At 36.2% G+C, this 20,106-nt stretch overlaps 1 protein-coding gene across 2 annotated transcripts in view; it reads left to right on the top strand.

The window, feature by feature from the left end:
* Positions 1–20,106, top strand: part of CHN1 (chimerin 1) — a 198,990-nt gene that overhangs the window by 37,913 nt on the left and 140,971 nt on the right. For both annotated transcript variants that reach the window (XM_065927920.1, XM_065927919.1), the window contains exons 3-4: positions 10,553–10,591; positions 16,585–16,640. In XM_065927920.1, coding sequence (XP_065783992.1) covers positions 10,553–10,591; positions 16,585–16,640 — 95 coding nt within the window. The remainder of the gene's footprint in view (positions 1–10,552; positions 10,592–16,584; positions 16,641–20,106) is intronic.

The following is a 20,106-nucleotide window of genomic DNA, read 5'->3' as shown; positions in this document are numbered from 1 at the left end:
AAATTATCCGGCTGTGCTCATTTGTGGCTTACACATGATTACGTCCATATCTGACTCTGCTTTCTTCCTACAGCTGTGAACTGCCTTTTTGCACATTTGGCTCCACATCCTGTGATCTAAAGCAATCTGTATTCTTCAGAATCCATTTTGTGTGTGTGTTTGAGAAAGAGAGAGAGAGAGATAGACTGTGATCGGTTTTCCCAGAGAAGTCCAGTTTAAAAGAAACACATTTGGAAATTATCAGTGATAAGATGAGGGAGGAATGTGACCTTTTCTCACCTTAAGTGTCTATGGTATCAAAATATTGGTAATAAACATTACCTGTCTTACCCCCATAGAGTTAAATTTAAGGGTTAATGTATCATGTTTTCTGAGTGACTATCCTCTTGATAAAACTTGAAAACAGTAATTAATGTAAGGCAAGACTTTGAAAGATTGCTTGCTGGCTTTGTGGAATCCTATTCTGTGAATCTGTGTTAAAAAAAATAATGCACATTCTAAGGCTAAAAATATGGTGATAGATTCCTTTCCCAAGGGCAAGGATCCTAGTGAGATATTGCTACAACTGTATATTTAAAGCAATGGGAAATCCTGACCTATGGGTCAGGAATGATTTGTCCCAAAGTATGAATAGCAAGGAGAAGAAATGTTGTTTGCCACTTTTCCATTAAGAGAAGAACTAGGGTATTGAAGGCTTTGAGGGCGTTTGAGACGACTGGGATATACTTCTAGATAATTAAGAGCTCCACTGGAAGTGTTTTCTAGAACTTGTATTTATAAAAATAAAAATTCTCTGAAGAGTTTTCATGGTTGTATTTTTCATATCTGTGATTTCAAGTGCTCTAGGTGGTTAAAAGTCTTAAGTTGTTGAATTTGGGAAAGGTGTTCCCCAGGTGTATTCTTTGTGTGTTTGGTAAAATGTATATATCATATGGTATATACTCTCTCACAGATGTAGAATTACAAGGAGTTCTTGAATGGTTTATTGCAATTTAATTTTAGATATGTGGGATGCAGAGAAATCAAGTAGGAGAGTATATACCCTATCACATTCGTTGAGTTTTGTGGTAGAGGGTTTTAGGAGCTATCATGTTAGTAATGGTGAATTTTTTTACTTGCCTGACAAAATCCAAATGGGAGCCATTTGGGCACCTTGAGCGCTAGATAGGAGTTGAGTCTTTTCTTGAAGTTCTTGTTAGAAACTTGGTGTTGAGTGAGCCTGAGGACTTTCTGTTAATATGCCAATATGTTAACCAACATGATGAGAAGTGATCAAGCCTCTTAAAGAGAAAACTTGAGAGAGAGACGTCCTGTCTAGAAGGAGAAATAGTAGGTTGGAAAATGACAGCCCTTATTACCTTTGAATTGAGCTGAATGACCTAGTTCCTGTGTATAGTTTTTTGTTCCAAGAATACTGTATAGTGAAAAGATTGGAGTAAGCAGAAGGCTTTGTTTGTGTAGTTTGTTTGCTAGGTCTGCCAAGTTGGTTAGAGGAAACATTGCTTAGATCTTTAATTAAAGGCCAAGCTTGAGTTTTCAAGAGGTTTCCAAGTTTGGCTCACATTTGATGTAGGAGGCTTTGTTGGCCCAAGCCGTGGGTCCGTGGTTGAAGAGCAGAACGCTGCACATGCAGGGTATTTGTTTGTGGAGCTCTTTGATGAAGCTACATGTGAGCACTCCACTTGCACAGGCTCAGAGGTTTTTTTTTTTTTTCTTTCCCATGTACTAACAGTTCTGGGTCATTATTCTCTGAAGAATTAAAAACAATTATCTTTGGTTTTAAAAATAGTTTATTTCTGTCAGAATTTTATCATGACACATCACTTTTCAACTTGGAGCAGTTTTAAAGGACTTTTGTTTCTTCTGAGGGTGAATTTAAGTGACCTGATTTGGCCATGACTTTGCAGAGTGAATATTAATTGTTTTAGTTAAAATGCTTATTCATTGTGTTTTGAAGCATCTTCCGGAAAAGATTTAATCGGTATGAGTTACCTAGAAACCTAGCTGAGCTCTTTTTTATTTGTTTTCTCCTTAAAATTGTGAATGTTGTCAGCTTTTAAATTTTTGCTGTGAACTTCTGTTTTCCAAGAAAAATGTTTCTTTTAGAGTTTAGTTTTCTTTATGACTCTTCCAAATATTAACTGTAGTAATTATTTGGTATTTATTATGAATTTTATGCCCTTGTTCTTTTAGAAGATCATTTTATTAGTAAAATAGTTTCATGGCCACAAGCATCTCATTATTTTGGTATGCCAGAATTTGGTACACAACAGGTGTGGATTAATCATTAATGCATTGTATTTTCTGATGAAAACAGGATAGGAAATCTCTTGCCAGTAGGTTGAAAGTTGAGTCTTCATTTCAAGGGAAAAATGACTCTTTTTCTTATCCATAAGTGTCATTTTTTTAAAACAGAATTGTACATTGTTATTTTTCAAACCAAAGGCAATCTGAAACATGCTTTAAAACATTAATCACTTAGTTTTTGAGTGTGAATATGTCATTAGTCTAAACCTCATTTAAAATGCAACATAGTCTTTGTTGAGAAAATTCGTATTATTAAAAAGTTGTAAAAGCCTTTTTGCTTTGAGCCTAAAACAGTAAACAGCTTAAATTTATAGTTCTAGAATGAACTACTTATATTTTAAAATAAAAAGTTAAGCAGGTTTAAACTTCATCAGTGGAATATTATTCTAAACCAAAGAATTCATAAGACATAACTATTATATAATGATTCACGAAACTGTGTAATAGATTAAATAAATTTTTTTACATTTTTCAAAGGTCAGTCATTTTCAATGACATCCGTAAATGTATGAGACCTAAATAGAATCTAATTGGAGAGAGTATAAATATTTAATTCCGTTGTACAGTGTTTTAAGTTAATCTAAAAATTCAGAACATTAGGGTGTTTATAAGCACATTTAACCTTGTGACTCAATAAATGGTATTCCATGGTGTTCCTCTCGGACATCTGAGTATTTAATACACAAAGCAGAGGAAAACACGTGGTCATTACTTATGGATGCCCTCCTGGACCACACAGCGCAGATTCCTTCCAGTGCCTCTCTCAAGCTTTTCTCAATGTGTCTTTTATTTTAGCCACTCTGCATAAAAATGTAAAACTCGCAGTTTCTCAAAAACTGCAGATCTGAACTGTCTTGCCTCTGTGCCCTGTTCGCTGTGTTCCCTCTGTTTAGAATGTTCTGCTCTCTTATTTCCAGTCTCCTTCCATTGGTCCCTGTATTTTAAAAATCTGTCCTCAGAACCATTGTCAGATGATGTCACCTCTGGTTTGTCTTTCTTGACACTCTGACCAAAAGTGGTTCCTTCTCTTCCATTCTTTCGTCAGGTCAGCAGATACTTATTGGAGCCTAGTCTTGTCAAGCATTTTGACAAGATGATGGTTTATAAAACTGTAGTTATGTATAAGAGCATTATGTATTATTCTTATTATATTACTTTATTAGTAACTAATCATATCCATCCTGTTTTTCTTACTGCCTTTAAAGGCATAAACTACATCTAGACCTACCCTGTTACTGACATTCTTACTCATAGAAGCTGTTTAATATGTATTTACTGAATGAATTAAACTTTCTGATTATTTTAACATTTCTGCCATGAACTTTATAATTATTTTAACAAAAATCAATAATTTGGTATTTATATAAAATTGTCTTTTGCATGGTGAATGAAAAGTATTACTCACACTTAAAGGCAGTGGGAAAATTGGATTTTGTGGGTATGTACTTAATTTAAGCTCTCATCTATACCATGCTAAGATTATTTTAAGCAGTTGTCCCTGAATTTTTTAAGGTGGTTTTAAAATTAGCTGTCACTGAGTCATAGGTTGTCTGGCTGTCATTCTCAGTCATGCTCTAGAGATGAAGTCTGTCCTGTTTAAATGCTTGGTCTGGGTGGATTTTCTGACAGAATAAAAAAGAGGTGATGGGAGCCCTTGAGCCCTGTAGCTCTTGATAACTTCCTTTGAACAAACTGAAAGGACTTTGATCCGTTAAAGGAATTAATGATTTTCTCTCTCTTCCTGTTTTAGTTAACATTTATATTTCTTCTGTTAGATAAAATGTATCTTATCCTACCTTACCCCATGTCCTAAATATGCCAAGGAAATCATGGTTTGAATTAGTTGTTCTCAAAGCATGTTCTAGGGGCTCCTACAAATCTCCCAAGTTTTTTCAGAGTTTTCACAAGGTCAAAACTATTTTAAATAATAGTAATAATGCATTATTTGCCTTTTTCATCCTCCTCTCTCATAAGTGACTAGTTGGATGTTCCAACTGTACATGGCATGTGATAGCACAACAGATTGAATACAGAAGCAGATAGGAGAAACCAGCTGTCTTCACTTATACCAGATAGTAGAGAGATGTGCAAAATGTAAAACAAATTTTTGTTTTGAAAACTAAAGCTTTTTTTCATAAAAATGTTTAGGATATAACCAATTTATTATTTTTAATAAATTACCAAATATATGCTGTTAAAATTTGTTTTAACTTCTAATATGGTTAATATCAATAGAAATTGAAAGCTCCTTAGAATCCACACTTTTGAAACCAATAAGTCTGAGAGCCACTGGTTTAAAAGATTAAAAATATTTAAAATATCTGTCAGACTTTCTAACAGATTAAAGGTGAAATCTTCTTGATGTAGTCAAAGTATCTTCAAACTATAATTTATCATCATTGATTTCATCAGTCTCTAATTGTGAAGCATTTAGGTTGAATACAGTTTTTTAGTTTTAAAAGAAATATTTCAGTGATATTCCTCTGTATTAATATTTGCCTAACATGCATAATTATTTTACAACAAATTCCTAGAAATAGAGCTGCTGGGTTAAAAGTGTGCAGAAGGAACAAGGATATTCCCATATTTTTTCCTCATTTCCTCAGTTAGCAGGAAATTTAGTATCTTCCTCTTTAGGTAGTCTCCTCCCCCAGGTTTGAGCTTCATGAGGCTTACTCAGTCCCAAAGTAGTCCTATTCTCTTACAAATACCCAGAAGAGAAGTTCAGTAAGTGTAATTATACACTGTTTACCTTCCTTCTCTTTATCACTTCTGTCACTGTTAAAAGTCCAGCCTTTGGTAGACAGTTGCTTGTCTGACTGCTAGGATAACCCATTTTAGTCAGACTTGGCCCGAGTCATAGTGAACCCAGCTGGAGGTCAAGACTGCAGTTTGTTCACACTCTTCTATGGAACGTTCCATGTGTCAAGGAGGCTGAGGTCAGAGACACTTCTGGCCTTGGCCTCATGCTGGGCCAGTGTCTGTCCTTCCTAATAAACCCATAAGCTCATTTTGTGACTCTCGATCACCAGTTTCAATTAATTCATCTTCAAAGTCATTTTTCTTTCGGAAGAGTTTCTGCCTTTTCCTGCCATTAGAACTTGGTTTGGGCTCTGAGTTTCTTCTGTGACAGAACTTAATTTTGAATCTGAGGAATCAAAGATGAGGGTAATGTTTCTTCCCTTCCAGAAGGATTTAGGTTACTATAAAATTGGTCTCAGCAACTCTAGCAATTAATTTGTTAAGAGTCTAAGGTATGTTTTTCTAGACCATGCAACTTTCCCCTCCCAATGAGCCCCTTTCCCCTGAGTCCTGAGGATGGTGGTACCTACCCTTTGCCTTACTTGTTCAACAGAATTGTCCACACGACGGTGAACTAGTATCTCCAGCCCGAGACATGAGAAAGACTGTCATAAGTTTTTGTTTTTGTTTTTTTTTTGTCATAAGTTTTAAATGTTCTTTTTCAAAGAGCATCTCATTTACTCTGCCTTAACAGATGCCTGTTACACACTTTTAAAGGCTCATGATATGTATTGTCAGTTGTTCTTTAGAGATCTTGTACCGGTTTACACTTCCACTGGGAAAAAAGATTGCTAGGAAAAGACTTTTTTAAAAACAATTAATTTATTTGTTTTAATTGGAGGCTAATTACAATATTGTGGTGGTTTTGCCATACATTGACATGAATTAGCCATGGGTGTACATGTGTCCCCCGTCCCGAACCCCATTCCCCGCTCCGTCCCCATCCCATCCCTCTGGGTTGTGCCAGTGCACCAGCTTTGAGTGCCCTGTTTCATGCATCGAACTTGGACTGGTCATCTATTTCTCATATAGTAATATGCATGTTTCAATGCTATTCTCTCAAATCATCCCACCCTCCCCTTCTCCCACAGAGTCCAAAAGTCTGTTCTTTATATCTTTCTCTTTTGCTGTCTCACATATAGGGTCCTCGTTACCATATTTGGAATCCTAAATTCCATATATATGCGTTAATATGCCATATTGGTGTTTTTCTTTCTTACTTCACCCTGTATAATAGGCTCCAGTTTCATCCATCTCATTAGAACTGATTCAAATGAATTCTTTTTAACAGCTGAGTAATATTCCATGGTGTATATGTACCACAGCTTCCTTATCCATTCGTCTGCTGATGGGCATCTAGGTTGCTTCCATGTCCTGGCTATTATAAACAGTGCTGCGATGAACATTGGGGTGCACGTGTCTCTTTCAGATCTGGATTCCTCAGTGTGTATGCCCAGAAGTGGTATTGCTGGGTCACATGGCAGTTCTATTTTCAGTTTTCTAAGGTATCTCCGCACTGTTTTCCATAGTGGCTGTACTAGTTTGCATTCCCACCAACAGTGTAAGAGGGTTCCCTTTTCTCCACACCCTCTCCAGCATTTATTGCTTGTAGACTTTTGGATAGCAGCCATCCTGACTGGCGTGTAATGGTACCTCATTGTGGTTTTGATTTGCATTTCTCTGATAATGAGTGATGTTGAGCATCTTTTCATGTGTTTGTTAGCCATCTGTATGTCTTCTTTGGAGAATGTCTGTTTAGTTCTTTGGTCCTTTTTTTGATTGGGTTGTTTATTTTTCTGGTATTGAGCTGCATGAGCTGTTTGTATATTTTTGAGATTATTTCTTTGTCAGTTGTTTCGTTTGCTATTATTTTCTCCCACTCTGAAGGCTGTCTTTTCACCTTGCTTATACGGAAAAGACTTTCAAAACCCACATTCTGTTTTTAAATGTCACGAATGATTAGACTTCTTTTAGCATTAAACACAAAGTTAAATGCCAGTATTTCTTGGTTATTTGCCAAATACTCATTTTATTTGGGCACAAAACTGTGATCTGTAGCATCTTGAATAATGTCTTCTATAATATAGTAGGTGTATAGGCAAGATCAAAATAAGAAGAATGCATAGGTGAAATCATTGACAGTGCCCTGAGGCAAATATGGTAACATCATCATGTTTTTAACTTCACTTTTAGTGAAAGCTGGAGAGGATTCTCATTTCCTAAAGTTCTCCTGAGTGCAAGATGCTTAATGTATGACACCTAATTTAATCCTCCAACAAACCTGTGTTACTACTATTCCCATTTTAGATGATATTATTACTCTATACATAAAGAAAAAAGAGGTAGTAAGTTTCCTAAAGTCACACAACAAGCTAAGGTTGATGTTCCCCTCCAAAATTCCTATCTAAGACCAGGTAAACAGTCCCCCAGAGACAGAATATTAGCCTCTTTATCTCTCACCATCTCCAAAGTGGAAGTGACCTCCAGGGTCGCCTGCTCATCGGCACACCCTTGTGCAGGGTTTGCAAGGAGTTAGGGCCAACTGCAAAGTAAGAGGGCACAGTCGCAAACGCTTCTCTCACTTCTGACTCCAATTGCAAGTGGGAGGTGGTTCCCTCAGATCACCCTTGGGTTTGATAATTCTCCAGAAGAACTCATAGGACTCACTAAACGCTGTTATACTGAGAGTCATGATTTATTACAGGAAAAAGATACAGGTTAAAATCCACCAAAGGAAGAAGCATCTAAGTCAGGGTCCAGGAGAAGGACTGAATGCAAGTGTCTCTTGTCCTCTGTGGAGTCAGGATGCGTTGTCTTCCAGCACTGACGTGTGATGAGACACATGCAGGATTTCCAACCAAGGACACCCTCTCAGTCCTTGAGTTCAGAGTTTTTAATGAGGGTTTTATGATTGATGGCCCACCCACAGGGTGGAACTTGGTCTCCAAGTTGACTGACACTGTGTGGCCTAAAACTCCACCCTAAGTCACGTTGTTACTCTCTGGCTAGCCCAAGGATCCCAGGCAAATAAAATTACTTCCGAGGAGCTGAAGGCGAAAGTTAGACCTCTTCTTAGGCGCAAGGGTAAATTCTTTACTACCCTGGGTCTCAGCCTTGCTGAGTGCCTCTTCTCTTTTCTTCCTGGCCACATGTGCTGTCTTACACCGGTGGGTCGGGAGGTGCCTCGTCACCGCAGTTTATTCTGTTTGGATGCTGGCAGGAAGGCTGAGACACACACATGAATATTTCAGGCCAAATGCCAGGAGAGTGAACATCCACTCTCCTATTAAACCCAAAACTGGCTTAGGAATGAATAACAATTTAACAGGATCCATATGGCATCGATGAAATCATTAAATGACTTGAATGCTTAGAGGCAAATTTTTCCTCGTATAAAAAGTATAATTCAATTAATTATAATTTATTTTTTAAGAAAAACATCATCAGTACAATTAACCTTCTAAACATACACATCCACATGCCCACCCCCACCCCCTAGCTAGGGTAAATATGTATATATCTATATATTACTGTGCTAAGGTCATATTTCATCCTAATGTTATATCATTGTTAGGTGAGTTTACCTGAGATGATAGTTTTCCTAAATAACTACTCATTCATATACAGATAATCCTCCTTATTCTTGATTCTGTATTTGCAAATTTGCTTACTTGCTAACATTTACTTGTAACCCTTTTAAAATAAATACTTGTGACACTCTCATGGTAATTTGCCAACATTTATAGAGTGGCAAATTGAGTTGTCTGACCTGTATATTCCCAGCTGAGGCTGAGCAAGGCAACTCTGCCTTCTGCGTTTAAACTCTCATACTGTAAACAAGTGTTCTTATCAGGACCTAGTTAATGCCACTTTTTTGTTTGTTTGTTTGTTTTTTGCATTTTTGTGGCTTTTTATTGGTGATTTTATTTTTAAAAATGGCCCCTAGTGTCAAAATTCTGTCTGGTGTTCCAAAGTGCAAAAACACAAAGATGTGTCTTATGAAGAGAATACATGTCAGATAAGCTTCTTTGAAGCATAAGTTACAGTTTATTTGTCTGTGAGTTAAGTGTTTATGAACCAACAATATATACTAATAAGGTATCTTTAAACAGAAATACACAGAAAGCAAAGCTACATATTGATTGATTGATGAAAATATTGTGACCAGAGGTTCATAGGAACCTAACTTGTTTCCCCAGGAGCAGTGGTTCAGTGTTGGTTAGTTCATTGTGTATGGTGATGTTGTAGGATATAACTTCTGTGAATAATGAGAGTCAATTCTGTTTGCTGCATTACTTCATTCATTTATTCATGTCATCTTTTATTCATTCTTTGAGAAAACATACATGAAAACTCCTGGTGCCAAGTAATTTCTACATGATGTAGAATTTCCCTCTAATGTCCTTTTGCCCATCATTGGTAGTCTTACTGTAGCCCTCTGATTCAAAGCATTCATGTGGTGGTTTATGATAACACATCAAATATGAAGTGTAAGATTGCATTTTAAAGGTTGGGATTTGGGAGCTGAATGTTTTCAGTGTGTGATAATTTTAATATGAGCTACATATGCAAGATTCACCCTTCTCAGTAGACTTCCTGTGAATTTCCTTTTTCCTTGGAGACCACGATTTTTAGGATCAGATTCCTCAATGGGTTTATGTTGGATTCCAGCAAAGCCAGGTGATGTGTCTGGCCACACCTCCCGACACCAAAATGCTGTCTGCTGGTTTGGCTGCATGGCCTTGCAGGCATGACTTTGTGCTGGCAAGATTATTCCTCAGCTGTGTTTTACAGATGAGAATGCCAGGCTGCGCTGTCCCCTCTCCTTTCTCCCTCGAGTGCTTGTCTTTGCATCACTTTCCGCTGCCTCTTCACACTCTCCTAATCCACATTCGGGCAGAGGGAGGTGAATGGGCCTGGGGAGCACATGTTCACCCCATGTTCTTTGTAGCTCCCTAGATACACTCACCTCCACCGAAGTTCCTCATTTCCTGGTTTTGATTGTCCAGGATGTATGAGGACTAAGGTCCATACCTTGCTGTTCTCTTCTCCTAATGTTAATAAAACCAGCTTCACTGGCATCCTCCCAAAGTGAAAAATTCCAATGAGTTCAGGGATCTTTCAGTGGAATGATCATAGAGGTAAGCCCTGAGACATTATTGACTATTACCTCAGTGATGATAAAACAGTAAAAGTTAAGCTTGATGTTCTCAAGTGATAAGCAGTTGAATAAATAAGAATAATTTTCTTCAAACATCTCTGTGAAATTTTATTCCAAGGAAGGGAGGACCAAGACTAAAAATCTTTGAATACCCTTTAGTGCCTTGCACAATGCCTAGGACAAATAATAGACCTTAACAAATATATATTAAATGAATTAATGGTTAAAATAACTCATTTAAAATACAAATATTCATTAACATTAATTTGTTTTTTCTTTCAGATACAGATGAATATAGACCTCCTGTTTGGAAATCTTACTGTAAGTGTACAAATAATTTTAAATTGGATGGGTTATAGTGCTTTATAAGTAACATAAAAATATTAAGATATTTTTAATATTTTAAGGTTTTTTAGATTTTAGAATCTAATCTTCAGTAGATACAAAGATTGATTCAATTTTGTGCCCACTATTGAAAAACTAATTTACAACAGGATTTGTGACCAGCACAGGAAAAGAAACTGTGGGGAAACAGAACATTTCCACGAAGCCTGTACATGGTTTGCATGTTAGGAATGCGTCTCATCCCCCTGAGTTCACGTGGAATTCCGTATTATGGAACTTGAGACCACTTTTTGACAATGGCTGGTAAAACTAATGCAAGGAGAAACTAAGAATTCAAGGAATCTTTTCTCAGATCCTGATTCTTTATATCAAAAAGGAATAAACAAATGATGATAAGTCAAGAGGCTAAATTGCTAGAAAGAATGGATAAAAAGAGACAAAAGAAAAAAAATTTTTTGAAGGAATTGCCTTCCGCAATATGAGAGAGACATTTGAATTCTATATTGTTCTTTAAACTTTGCATTAGAATACAATTTTTTTCTGATGAGTCTATGTTCTTAGTCCTTTATTTTCCCTTCCTTGTTTCCTAGAGAATATTGTTGCATCAAAGAAAATCTATTTCAGATTTTTTAAAAATGGAAATAAGGTTAATACAATAGTTGTTTTTTTTTTTTTTTTACAATAGTTGTTTTTTAAAAAATCCATGAATGCACTGTTGTAGAAACCAGTACTGTAAACTTCTGTATGCTGTCTAGAGTCGAATAGCAACCTAAAAAACTTTAAATATAGATTATTAGCATCTTTGTAAATATTGAGTTATTCTGTATTTTGATATTTGTAAGTTGTTGAAATTTGCTGACTGAAAGAGCAGTAATTCAGATTCTTGTGTTCCCAGAACAATTTATTGTTTAATAGGTTTCCACTTTGGGCTAATTATAGTAAGCAAAAATGAACAGTCTCTAAAAATATTCCATAGATGTATTTTCCCCCACCCCTGATGCTTTCTTTTTGTTTCTGGGGAGTATAGTTCAAAGAATGTATAAAAATGACTAATGTTCTTTACCTCTCAAAGATTTTGTCATATAATCTCATTGGCGGGAGACCTATTTAAAATTTTTCTCTGCATTTTCTGGTTTTCAATTTATCTTTATTCCCTTTGCTCTGACTTGTGCCTTGTGCATTTTAATGTAAGAGCATCTATAAAACCTCAGACTGTTATTTAATCATGGTGGTGATTTTTCCCCCTGAAGAATATTGACTGCTTAATGTGGTGTATGCAATTTGTATTTTCTGTATCTTCATATGTCTTAGAGTAGCAACCATTTGTCTTAAAAATGGCATATTCCCTCTTTTATTTTGGTGATAATACTGTTTTAATAGTTTCTTTTAGTGATTTCAAGCCTGAAGAACACTGCCACCCCTCATCATTTTAATAGTAGAACAAGGAGGAAATTATTAGAATAGACTCTATTTTCTGACCATCAAATGCAAAAGCTTCCAAATCAAGGAAATTTTATGATTAAACTGTTAAAGCCAAGCTGAAAAGCCCATCCCATATTTTAAATGAGTCATGTGAAATTACTTTATGAAATCATGATGTTGTCTAAGAATTTGTATATGTGCACATTTTAACTAATGAGAAACATGTAAAAATTACATTCTCACATTGAAGTAATTGGTATGATGATTGTTTAGATTGTTAAATGTGTTTGTCAAAATTCTGATTCTAGAAAAAAATTGAGATGTGTGTTGAATTCTTTTGTTTTCTTTTTGTTTGTTTTGCCTTTGGCACTCATAGTCACTTTTACAGTTTTATGTCCAGGTAACAGTAGATAATCCCCAGTAAGGTATTTAATAATAATACTGTAAGAAGTTCACATGTCCTAGAGTCTGCATTTTAATAGGAAAAGTTTTTTTTAGAACTAACAAGTCTGTGACACCCTTATTTCATCGTGAGTGACTGAAGTTTTAAGTTACTGGGGTAAAAGGCCCTGCCCAGTACCCTCAATAATTGAGCCGTGACATTTTGTTTAATTCCTATGTATGCCTTGTTCAGAGTTGATAAGTAACAAATTCTGTTTGGTCATCTTTGGGACTGAAAAACCATAATGCATATGTTACCTTCTCTGCATTGTGACTTATAATTAATTCTCAAAATGGTGTGATAAAATCTAAATGGATTGAGACTTTAAAAAAATCATGTATGTCTGTCCACATAAGGAGATACAAGCGGAATGAAAGCTATTCAGAATGTTTTGGTTGTTCACATTTATTCTGTACTACATCTATAAAACTGAAGGGAACAGTTACATTCTCATGCCAAAAGTTGCATCATGTTAAGGATTTTCTTCTGTCTTTAGCTTGGTGGGGTCTGAGCAGCTCTTCACAATGTGATTCTATAAGAAACTTATTTTCACTGTGATTCTATGAGAAACATTTAACCTGTGTCTCTTTTGTGCATTCTGATTTTGGTTCAGTTGAGCTTGTGAGAACATAATTCTAATACCTTACAAGTTCAAATCAGTAATTAAGTAGGAGTTAGCAAGATGTCCAAGTTGAGAACTCTTAAAACATGCAGTTTTGTTGCTTTTCAATATGTCTTACTTGAAATCAGCCAGGGTCTGAACAGTTTCAAGAGGAGCTGGAATTCTCTCTTGCTTTTATTTTTGTTGCTAAATCTCTTAAGTTTTACATGTTAAAAACAAATTTTAATTTGAAAAACAAATGCTAAAAAAAACACATGTAAGCCAGTTTTGACCTTAAGATGCCAGCTTGTGGACTCTGAACGTAATTCACAATGTATGGTCTCTAGGTACTAAGAATTTCCATAAGAAGTACATAAACTTTAACACTTTTGAGGTGATTGAAAAATGTTGAGTACTTTAATCATACATCTTCTCATCTTGAATTTAGCTATTAATTTTTGGTGAGTTATTAGATGATTGTGCAATTTAAGTTTCAGCTGAGTTTCAGCTTAAATTACAAAAAAAAATACCCTCTAAATTTAGAAGGACCTGAATTAATTTTTCTTTATTAGTTTATGATTTTTGATGATCCTTTTGATGAACATTCCCTGAATTCATATGTTATATTTAGTTATACAATACCCAATATTCAAAGACCCTCCCTTTATATGTATTTTTATTAAAAATGAGTCATAGAGCTAGAGTAACCCTTGGTACCAAGCCAGTAGGGGGGTTGTTTGCCTAAAAATTGCTCTTCTCAATCAAACAGAACTATACCCTTTGAAACTCTGATGGAAGCAAAGAGTAAAATTCTTATGAGGTTATCACTCTTTTTCATACTGGCTTATCTTAATATTTGCTTACTGAAAAGGTAAATGCATCACTGATGATAACCAGATGCTACAGTATTTTTGTGCTTGTACTCAAAGTCAACACTTCACTTTCTCTAATAACTTGTAATGTCCTCCTTGGGCACTACTCAGTTCTCATAATTGAGTTTCCATAGGTGACCCTACTTTCTAAAACATTGTCTTGACAAAGGAAAACTACTGCTCAAAACAGAAATGTGAACCACATTTTCACATCTTAGTTACAACTAGGGAGAAATGGACCTGAAGAATGGACCTTTTTGCAAGTCATGTTTTGGTCCTCTTGGGAGGATGGAGATTTACAATTATCTCTGGGCTTCAGAGGTGTCTCTAGTGGTAAAGAACCTGCCTGCCATTGTGGGAAACCCAGGAGATGCAGGTTCCATCCCTGGGTTGGGAAGATCCCCTGGAGGAGGGCATGGCACCCCACCCCAGTATTCTTGCCTGGAAAATCCCATTGACAGAGGAGCCTGTGGTCCACAGGGCTGCAAAGTTGGACACGATTGAAGTGACGGAACATGTACACGCTGGTGATGCACGTGTGCTCTCGCCAAGTGGGCCACTCAAGTTTATTGTCACTGCTTTCTCTCTTCCCTTCCCATCAGAATTATTCCCTTCAGATCATCTCTTTAATCCATAAAAAACATATTCATGGGAGTATTTTTGAAAAACCAACTTTCACCGTAAAATATGGTTATCTAAACTATTTTAATTTAGTTTGTCTCAGGGATTTTTGCAACAAGGAGAATAAGGCAAAGGAATACATTTCTATCAGTAGATGTCAAACATTATTAAATGAGGAAGTGTTTAGTTTATTTTTTGATTCTTAAACAGAAAAGCTCCATCTTCTTAGCACTTTTAAATCATAGTATTACCATATTGTTATGTTTTGGTGATGACCTGAAGATGCATTGTGATAAATATTTGTTGTAAAGAATTTTCTGTATTAGTATCAGTCACCTATATATAAAAATAGCTAATCTTTACTGCTTATCATATGCTGGGGACTGTTTTAAGTCTTTCGCATATAGTATTTAATCCTTTCAGTAATCTGTAAAGTAGAAACTATCATTATCCCTGTTTTCAAACGACGAAAACTGATGCTCAGTATGCAGTGTTAGTGGCGGAGCACCAGCATTCAGATTCCAGCTGGTCTAGTTCAGGAGTTGAGATTTTCAATTTCAGTACTTTGTTGCCTTACATAGCAGTACAGACAGTGATGTGTGTCTGTGTATGTTCTGAGTATGCTTACTGTACGTGTACACACAGGCTTCTCTGCCGGCTCTGATGGTGAAGAATCCGCATGCGATGCAGGAGACCTGGGTTGGAAAGATCCCCTGAAGAAGGGAAAGGCACTCCAGTATTCTGGCCTGGAGAATCCCATGGACTGTATATAATCCACGGGGTTGCAAAGAGTCAGCAATGACTGAGCGGCTTTCACTTTCACACACACACGTATACATGGTCTAACTGTATATGTTTATATGTGTCTCTGCACTATATATGGGTATTATCAGAGGCAGAGTCTATATAATAAGTCCACTTGAAATGTGAGCCTTGTATTATTTGACAATCCCAGATGCTGTCCCAAATATTACATTGACCAAATGTCTACGTATTTAAATACACTATTAAATTCAGTTATATGTTGATTATATGTGTAGAAATAGAAAACAGATTTTCTCCAAGAGATAAACTTAGACCTACATAAACACACTTTCTCTGATAACCATACATTCTTTTGATTTTTTCTTTGTATCAAGTCAAAAAGCCTGAAGTGAGGCTTAGAAGGACATGTATGTGTGTGCTCAATGGTGTCTGACTCATTGCAACCCCACAGACTAGAGCTGGTCAGGTTCCTCTGTCCATGGGATTATCCTGGCAAGAACACGAGTGGGTTGCCATCTCCTTCTCCAGGATCTTCCTGACCCAGGAATTGAACCTGCAGCTCCTGCATTGGCAGGCAGATTCTTTACCGTTGAGCCACCTGGGAAGCCCTTAGAAGGACATGGTATTGATAAAATTTTTCACCAGTCCATTTTCAGATGTCCAAAAAATTATCCTCTGGCAGCTATTTGGTGTTTGAATTCTCTCTTGCTGCATTTACCGTAGTTGAATAAGTGGTGGTAACTTTGACTCAGAAACTTTGTTTCTAGGAGAGATTATCTTTGAAGATAAATGTTCATAAGATAAATAGGGGGGAAAAACAGTGTATGTGTTACATGTAGCCTATAAATCCTAATATTAGTTTCAAGTTTTGACACTTAATAATGTGCTGTTAAAATACACAACTATTACTTGTTTATAACAGAGACATTCTTTATGTAATATATCCATAAAAATTGAGGAAAATAAATGACCAGATTATGGAGAGCAGAGCCAAATATCCAGTATTGAGTTGTTATAACACTTCTGTGGCTTATAATTTTTTTATTTGTGTTTGCTTCTGGGCTTTCACTAAATATACTTTGGCTTACTTTCTTTACTTTTTTCATAACAAAATTTAATTTAATAGCAAATAGGGCTGTACCACAGTTTTCTTATGAAAGTTAAAAAGCAGGCAGGTTTTGATTCCTAATGTATTCAAATGTTCTGCATAAGGGAAACTGACATCTTTTATTTTCTAACTTCCCAGTATATCAACTGCAACAAGAAGCCCCTCATCCTCGGAGAATTACCTGTACTAATGAGGTGGGTGTAATGAAACCTTTACGAAATGTCTGTCAATCATTTGTTTCCCAGACTTTGACCTTCTTCAGTGGTGTGGTTGTTTGTGGGATTAACCGTTGATGCTACTTAACATCATAAAATTGTAACTTGAGTGCATTTTTCTTAACATTCTTCTAACTTTTTAATAGACTGTTTGGAACACAGGATAGACTAAGACAGTATAATTTTAAGTGATGTTAGTATTCTTTTCAGTGAATTTATACATTCTTCCATTTCTTATTGTTTTATTCTTCTTAAAGTTCGAAGGCATCATTGTAACATATTGAAGTAATTTTTCCATCGTTTAAAGATTTAAATCATGATTTTACAAAGCAAAAGTCAAAAGCAAAAGTCATGGACTGTTCACCAAAAGAGATATATATATGACAAGATAATATATGAAAAGATCTTCAACTTCTTTAATAAGAAAATGCAAATTAAAATATACAGTGAAAATTTTCACTTTTCAGATTGGCAAAAGTTCAGCAGCTTAGAATATACTCTTAGTTGGTAAACCTGTGAGGAAATAGGCACTCATATATTGCTTATGGGAATGTGAAATGCTACAACTTTATATGGTAGTTTTGTAATGTCTAACATCTACATTTATCATTTGACCTAGCAGTCCAAATTCTACTCTGATTTACTCTGATGAATTGCCTGTACAAATATGAAATACCATATGCTCAAAAGTTTTTCACTGTAGGATTATTTGTAATGGCAGAATGTTGGGGAAAAAAAAAATCTAAATGTTCCTAGGCAACTGATTGAATAAATTACAATACTAAAAAGAATAAGGAAGAATTCTATGAGCTGATATGAATTATTTCCTTATACAGAATTTATATGTAGTAATTTTGGTCTCTATTTAGTAATAAAGAAGGGAAAATAAGAGAAATAAATCTTACTTTTGCAAAAGAGAAACAAAGGAAGGTTAACCCAGATACTAGTGAAATAGTTTCTATAAAGATTGGGTGAGGAGCAGTGTAGAGGGGATAAGGGTGGAAGTGAGACTTCTCTGAGGGTGTGTTACTTCTGAACTGTGCAAGTGTCTCACATATTTAAATAACCAAATTAAATAAAAAGGATTTAAAAAACTCTAAAATTTGAATACAAAGAGAAACAAGTGAACATAACAAATTCATAACGTTATCACCCCTTTGCTGACAAAGGTCTATATAGTCAAAGCTATGGTTTTTCCAGTAGTCATGTATGGATGTGAGAGTTGGACTGTAAGGAAGGCTGACTGCTGAAGAATTGATGCCTTCCAACAGTGGTGTTGAAGAAGACTCTTGAGAGTCCCTTGGAATGCAAGGAGATCAAACCAGTCAATCCTAAAGGAAATCAGTCCTGAATATTCATTAGTAGGACTGATACTGAAACTGAAGCTCCAGTTCTTTGGCCAGCTGATGTGAAGAGTCAACTCATTGGAAAAGACCCTGATGCTGGAACAGGTTGAAGGCAGGAGGAGAGTAGGATGACAGAGGATGAGATGGTTGGATGGCATCACTGATGGAATGGACATGAGTTTGAGCAAGTTCCAGGAGATAGTGAAGGACAGGGAAGCCTGGCATGCTACAGTCCATGGGGTTGCAGAATCAGACACTACTGAACAACAACAAATCACCCCAAATTAAGTAGCTTTTAAACATACTGTTTTGGCTGTACAGATGTAGAAGGAAATATTCTAAGATCTGAAACCTGTGAAAAGATGTTTTAACTATAGTTAGTTGGTTTGTTGTTGTTACTGGTACTTGTTCAGAAATTCTGCAGTTATCTTGTTGTAACATAGGATAGAGCAAAGGAGTAATTATATTGGATTTTGGGGATCCAAAGTTTTAGGAGATACAAATATGGAATAGGAGGAAAATGACAAATACACTGTGGAATTGAATTTGAATTGGAGGTATCAATATGACCTTATAGATTTTTTAAAATGTATTTTCCATCTCAGTTCATGGAAAGGTCTTAGAAGAAATGTCCCAGTAGGGAAGAATAAAACCAGTGCTCAGATTTTAGTTTCCAAGTACTATTTCCTACTAAAAGGAGTCAGTGTCCCTTAGAGAAATTTCCTGATTCTAGAATATAGGGGATGGGAGGTCTGGGAACATCTTATGTCAGAAAGCAAGTGGATGAGGATGTGTCAAAAACACATAGGATCCCACTTGAAGAGATCCTACAAGCAAAATTTGGGACAGTTTGACAACAGAAAGAAGGATAGTAATCACAACACATTGAATGAAAAGAGAATTTGTAAGTCTGTAATGTTATTTTAAAAAAAGAAAAACCTTCCCCAACACAAAGAGGAAAACAAGGGGTGGGGGGGTGGAGATTGTTCTTTCCAGTAGACTAGTAGCTAAAAATGTAGAAAGAATGGTAATGGTTTTCACTAGTAATTGAGTCAAGCAGGATTTATCATTAGACATTAAAACATTGAATAAAAAGTTATATGTGAATAGAATAATCACATGGTCTTGACTATATTTCCAGTCCAGTTCACTCTCCCCGAATTCCAGACTATATACCCAGTATCTGCTCTACCTCCTCCTCCAGTTATCTAGTGGGCATCCCAAATATAACACATCCAGAGGAGAACTGACCTTTATCTTCCTTCCCAAAACTGCTTTACCAGAGCCTTCCACATTTCAGTTACGGGCATTTCCTTACTTACAGTTGAGCCAATCTAAACCATGCATCATCCTTGATTGCTCTTTAATTGTGGGGAGATGAGAGAGAAAAAAATAATCCATCAGGAAGTCCTATTGGGTCTGTCTTCAGAATAAGTCCAGAACATGTCTAGAATTCTATCACTTCTTACTATCGCCATGGCTACCATTCAGGTATGTACTTTGGAAACTGCTAGATTCCCATCCAAATCCATTCTTTCTTTGGAAATAAGGTTACTCTAAATTTCATCAGCTTTTTTTTTTTTTTTTTTTCAATAGTCACGTCCATGTGACAGTTTTCTCTTGTGGAATAGAAGTGAAGCTTAACGTCAAGTCCATTAAAACTTTCCACCTAAGTCCTTCAGAATTATTTTTATCTTCTGCTTGGATTCAGATAAAAATTAGGAACTCTTGACAAGGAGATAGTGGAGCTACAAAATGGAAGATATCTGGATGTAGGACAGTTGTGTTCTTGACCTGAATACTTACCTAGAAATTATATACAGGCACACTTAGTTTTTGCTTCCCTGATAGCTCAGTTGGTAAAGAATCCACCTGCAATGCAGGAGACCCCAGTTCAATCCCTGGGTTGGGAAGATCCCCTGAAGAAGGGATAGGCTGCCCACTCCAATATTCTTAGGCTTCCCTTGTGGCTCAGCTGGTAATCCGCCTACAGTGCGGGAGACTTGGGTTCAATCCCTGAGTTGGGACGATCCCCTGGAGAAGGGAATGGCTACCCACCCCAGTAATCTGGCCTGGAGAATTCCATGGACTGTATAGTC

The sequence above is a fragment of the Muntiacus reevesi genome, chromosome 3, assembly GCF_963930625.1.
Source record: "Muntiacus reevesi chromosome 3, mMunRee1.1, whole genome shotgun sequence".
NCBI lineage: Eukaryota > Metazoa > Chordata > Mammalia > Artiodactyla > Cervidae > Muntiacus > Muntiacus reevesi.
This window is presented reverse-complemented; position numbering and strand designations above follow the sequence as displayed.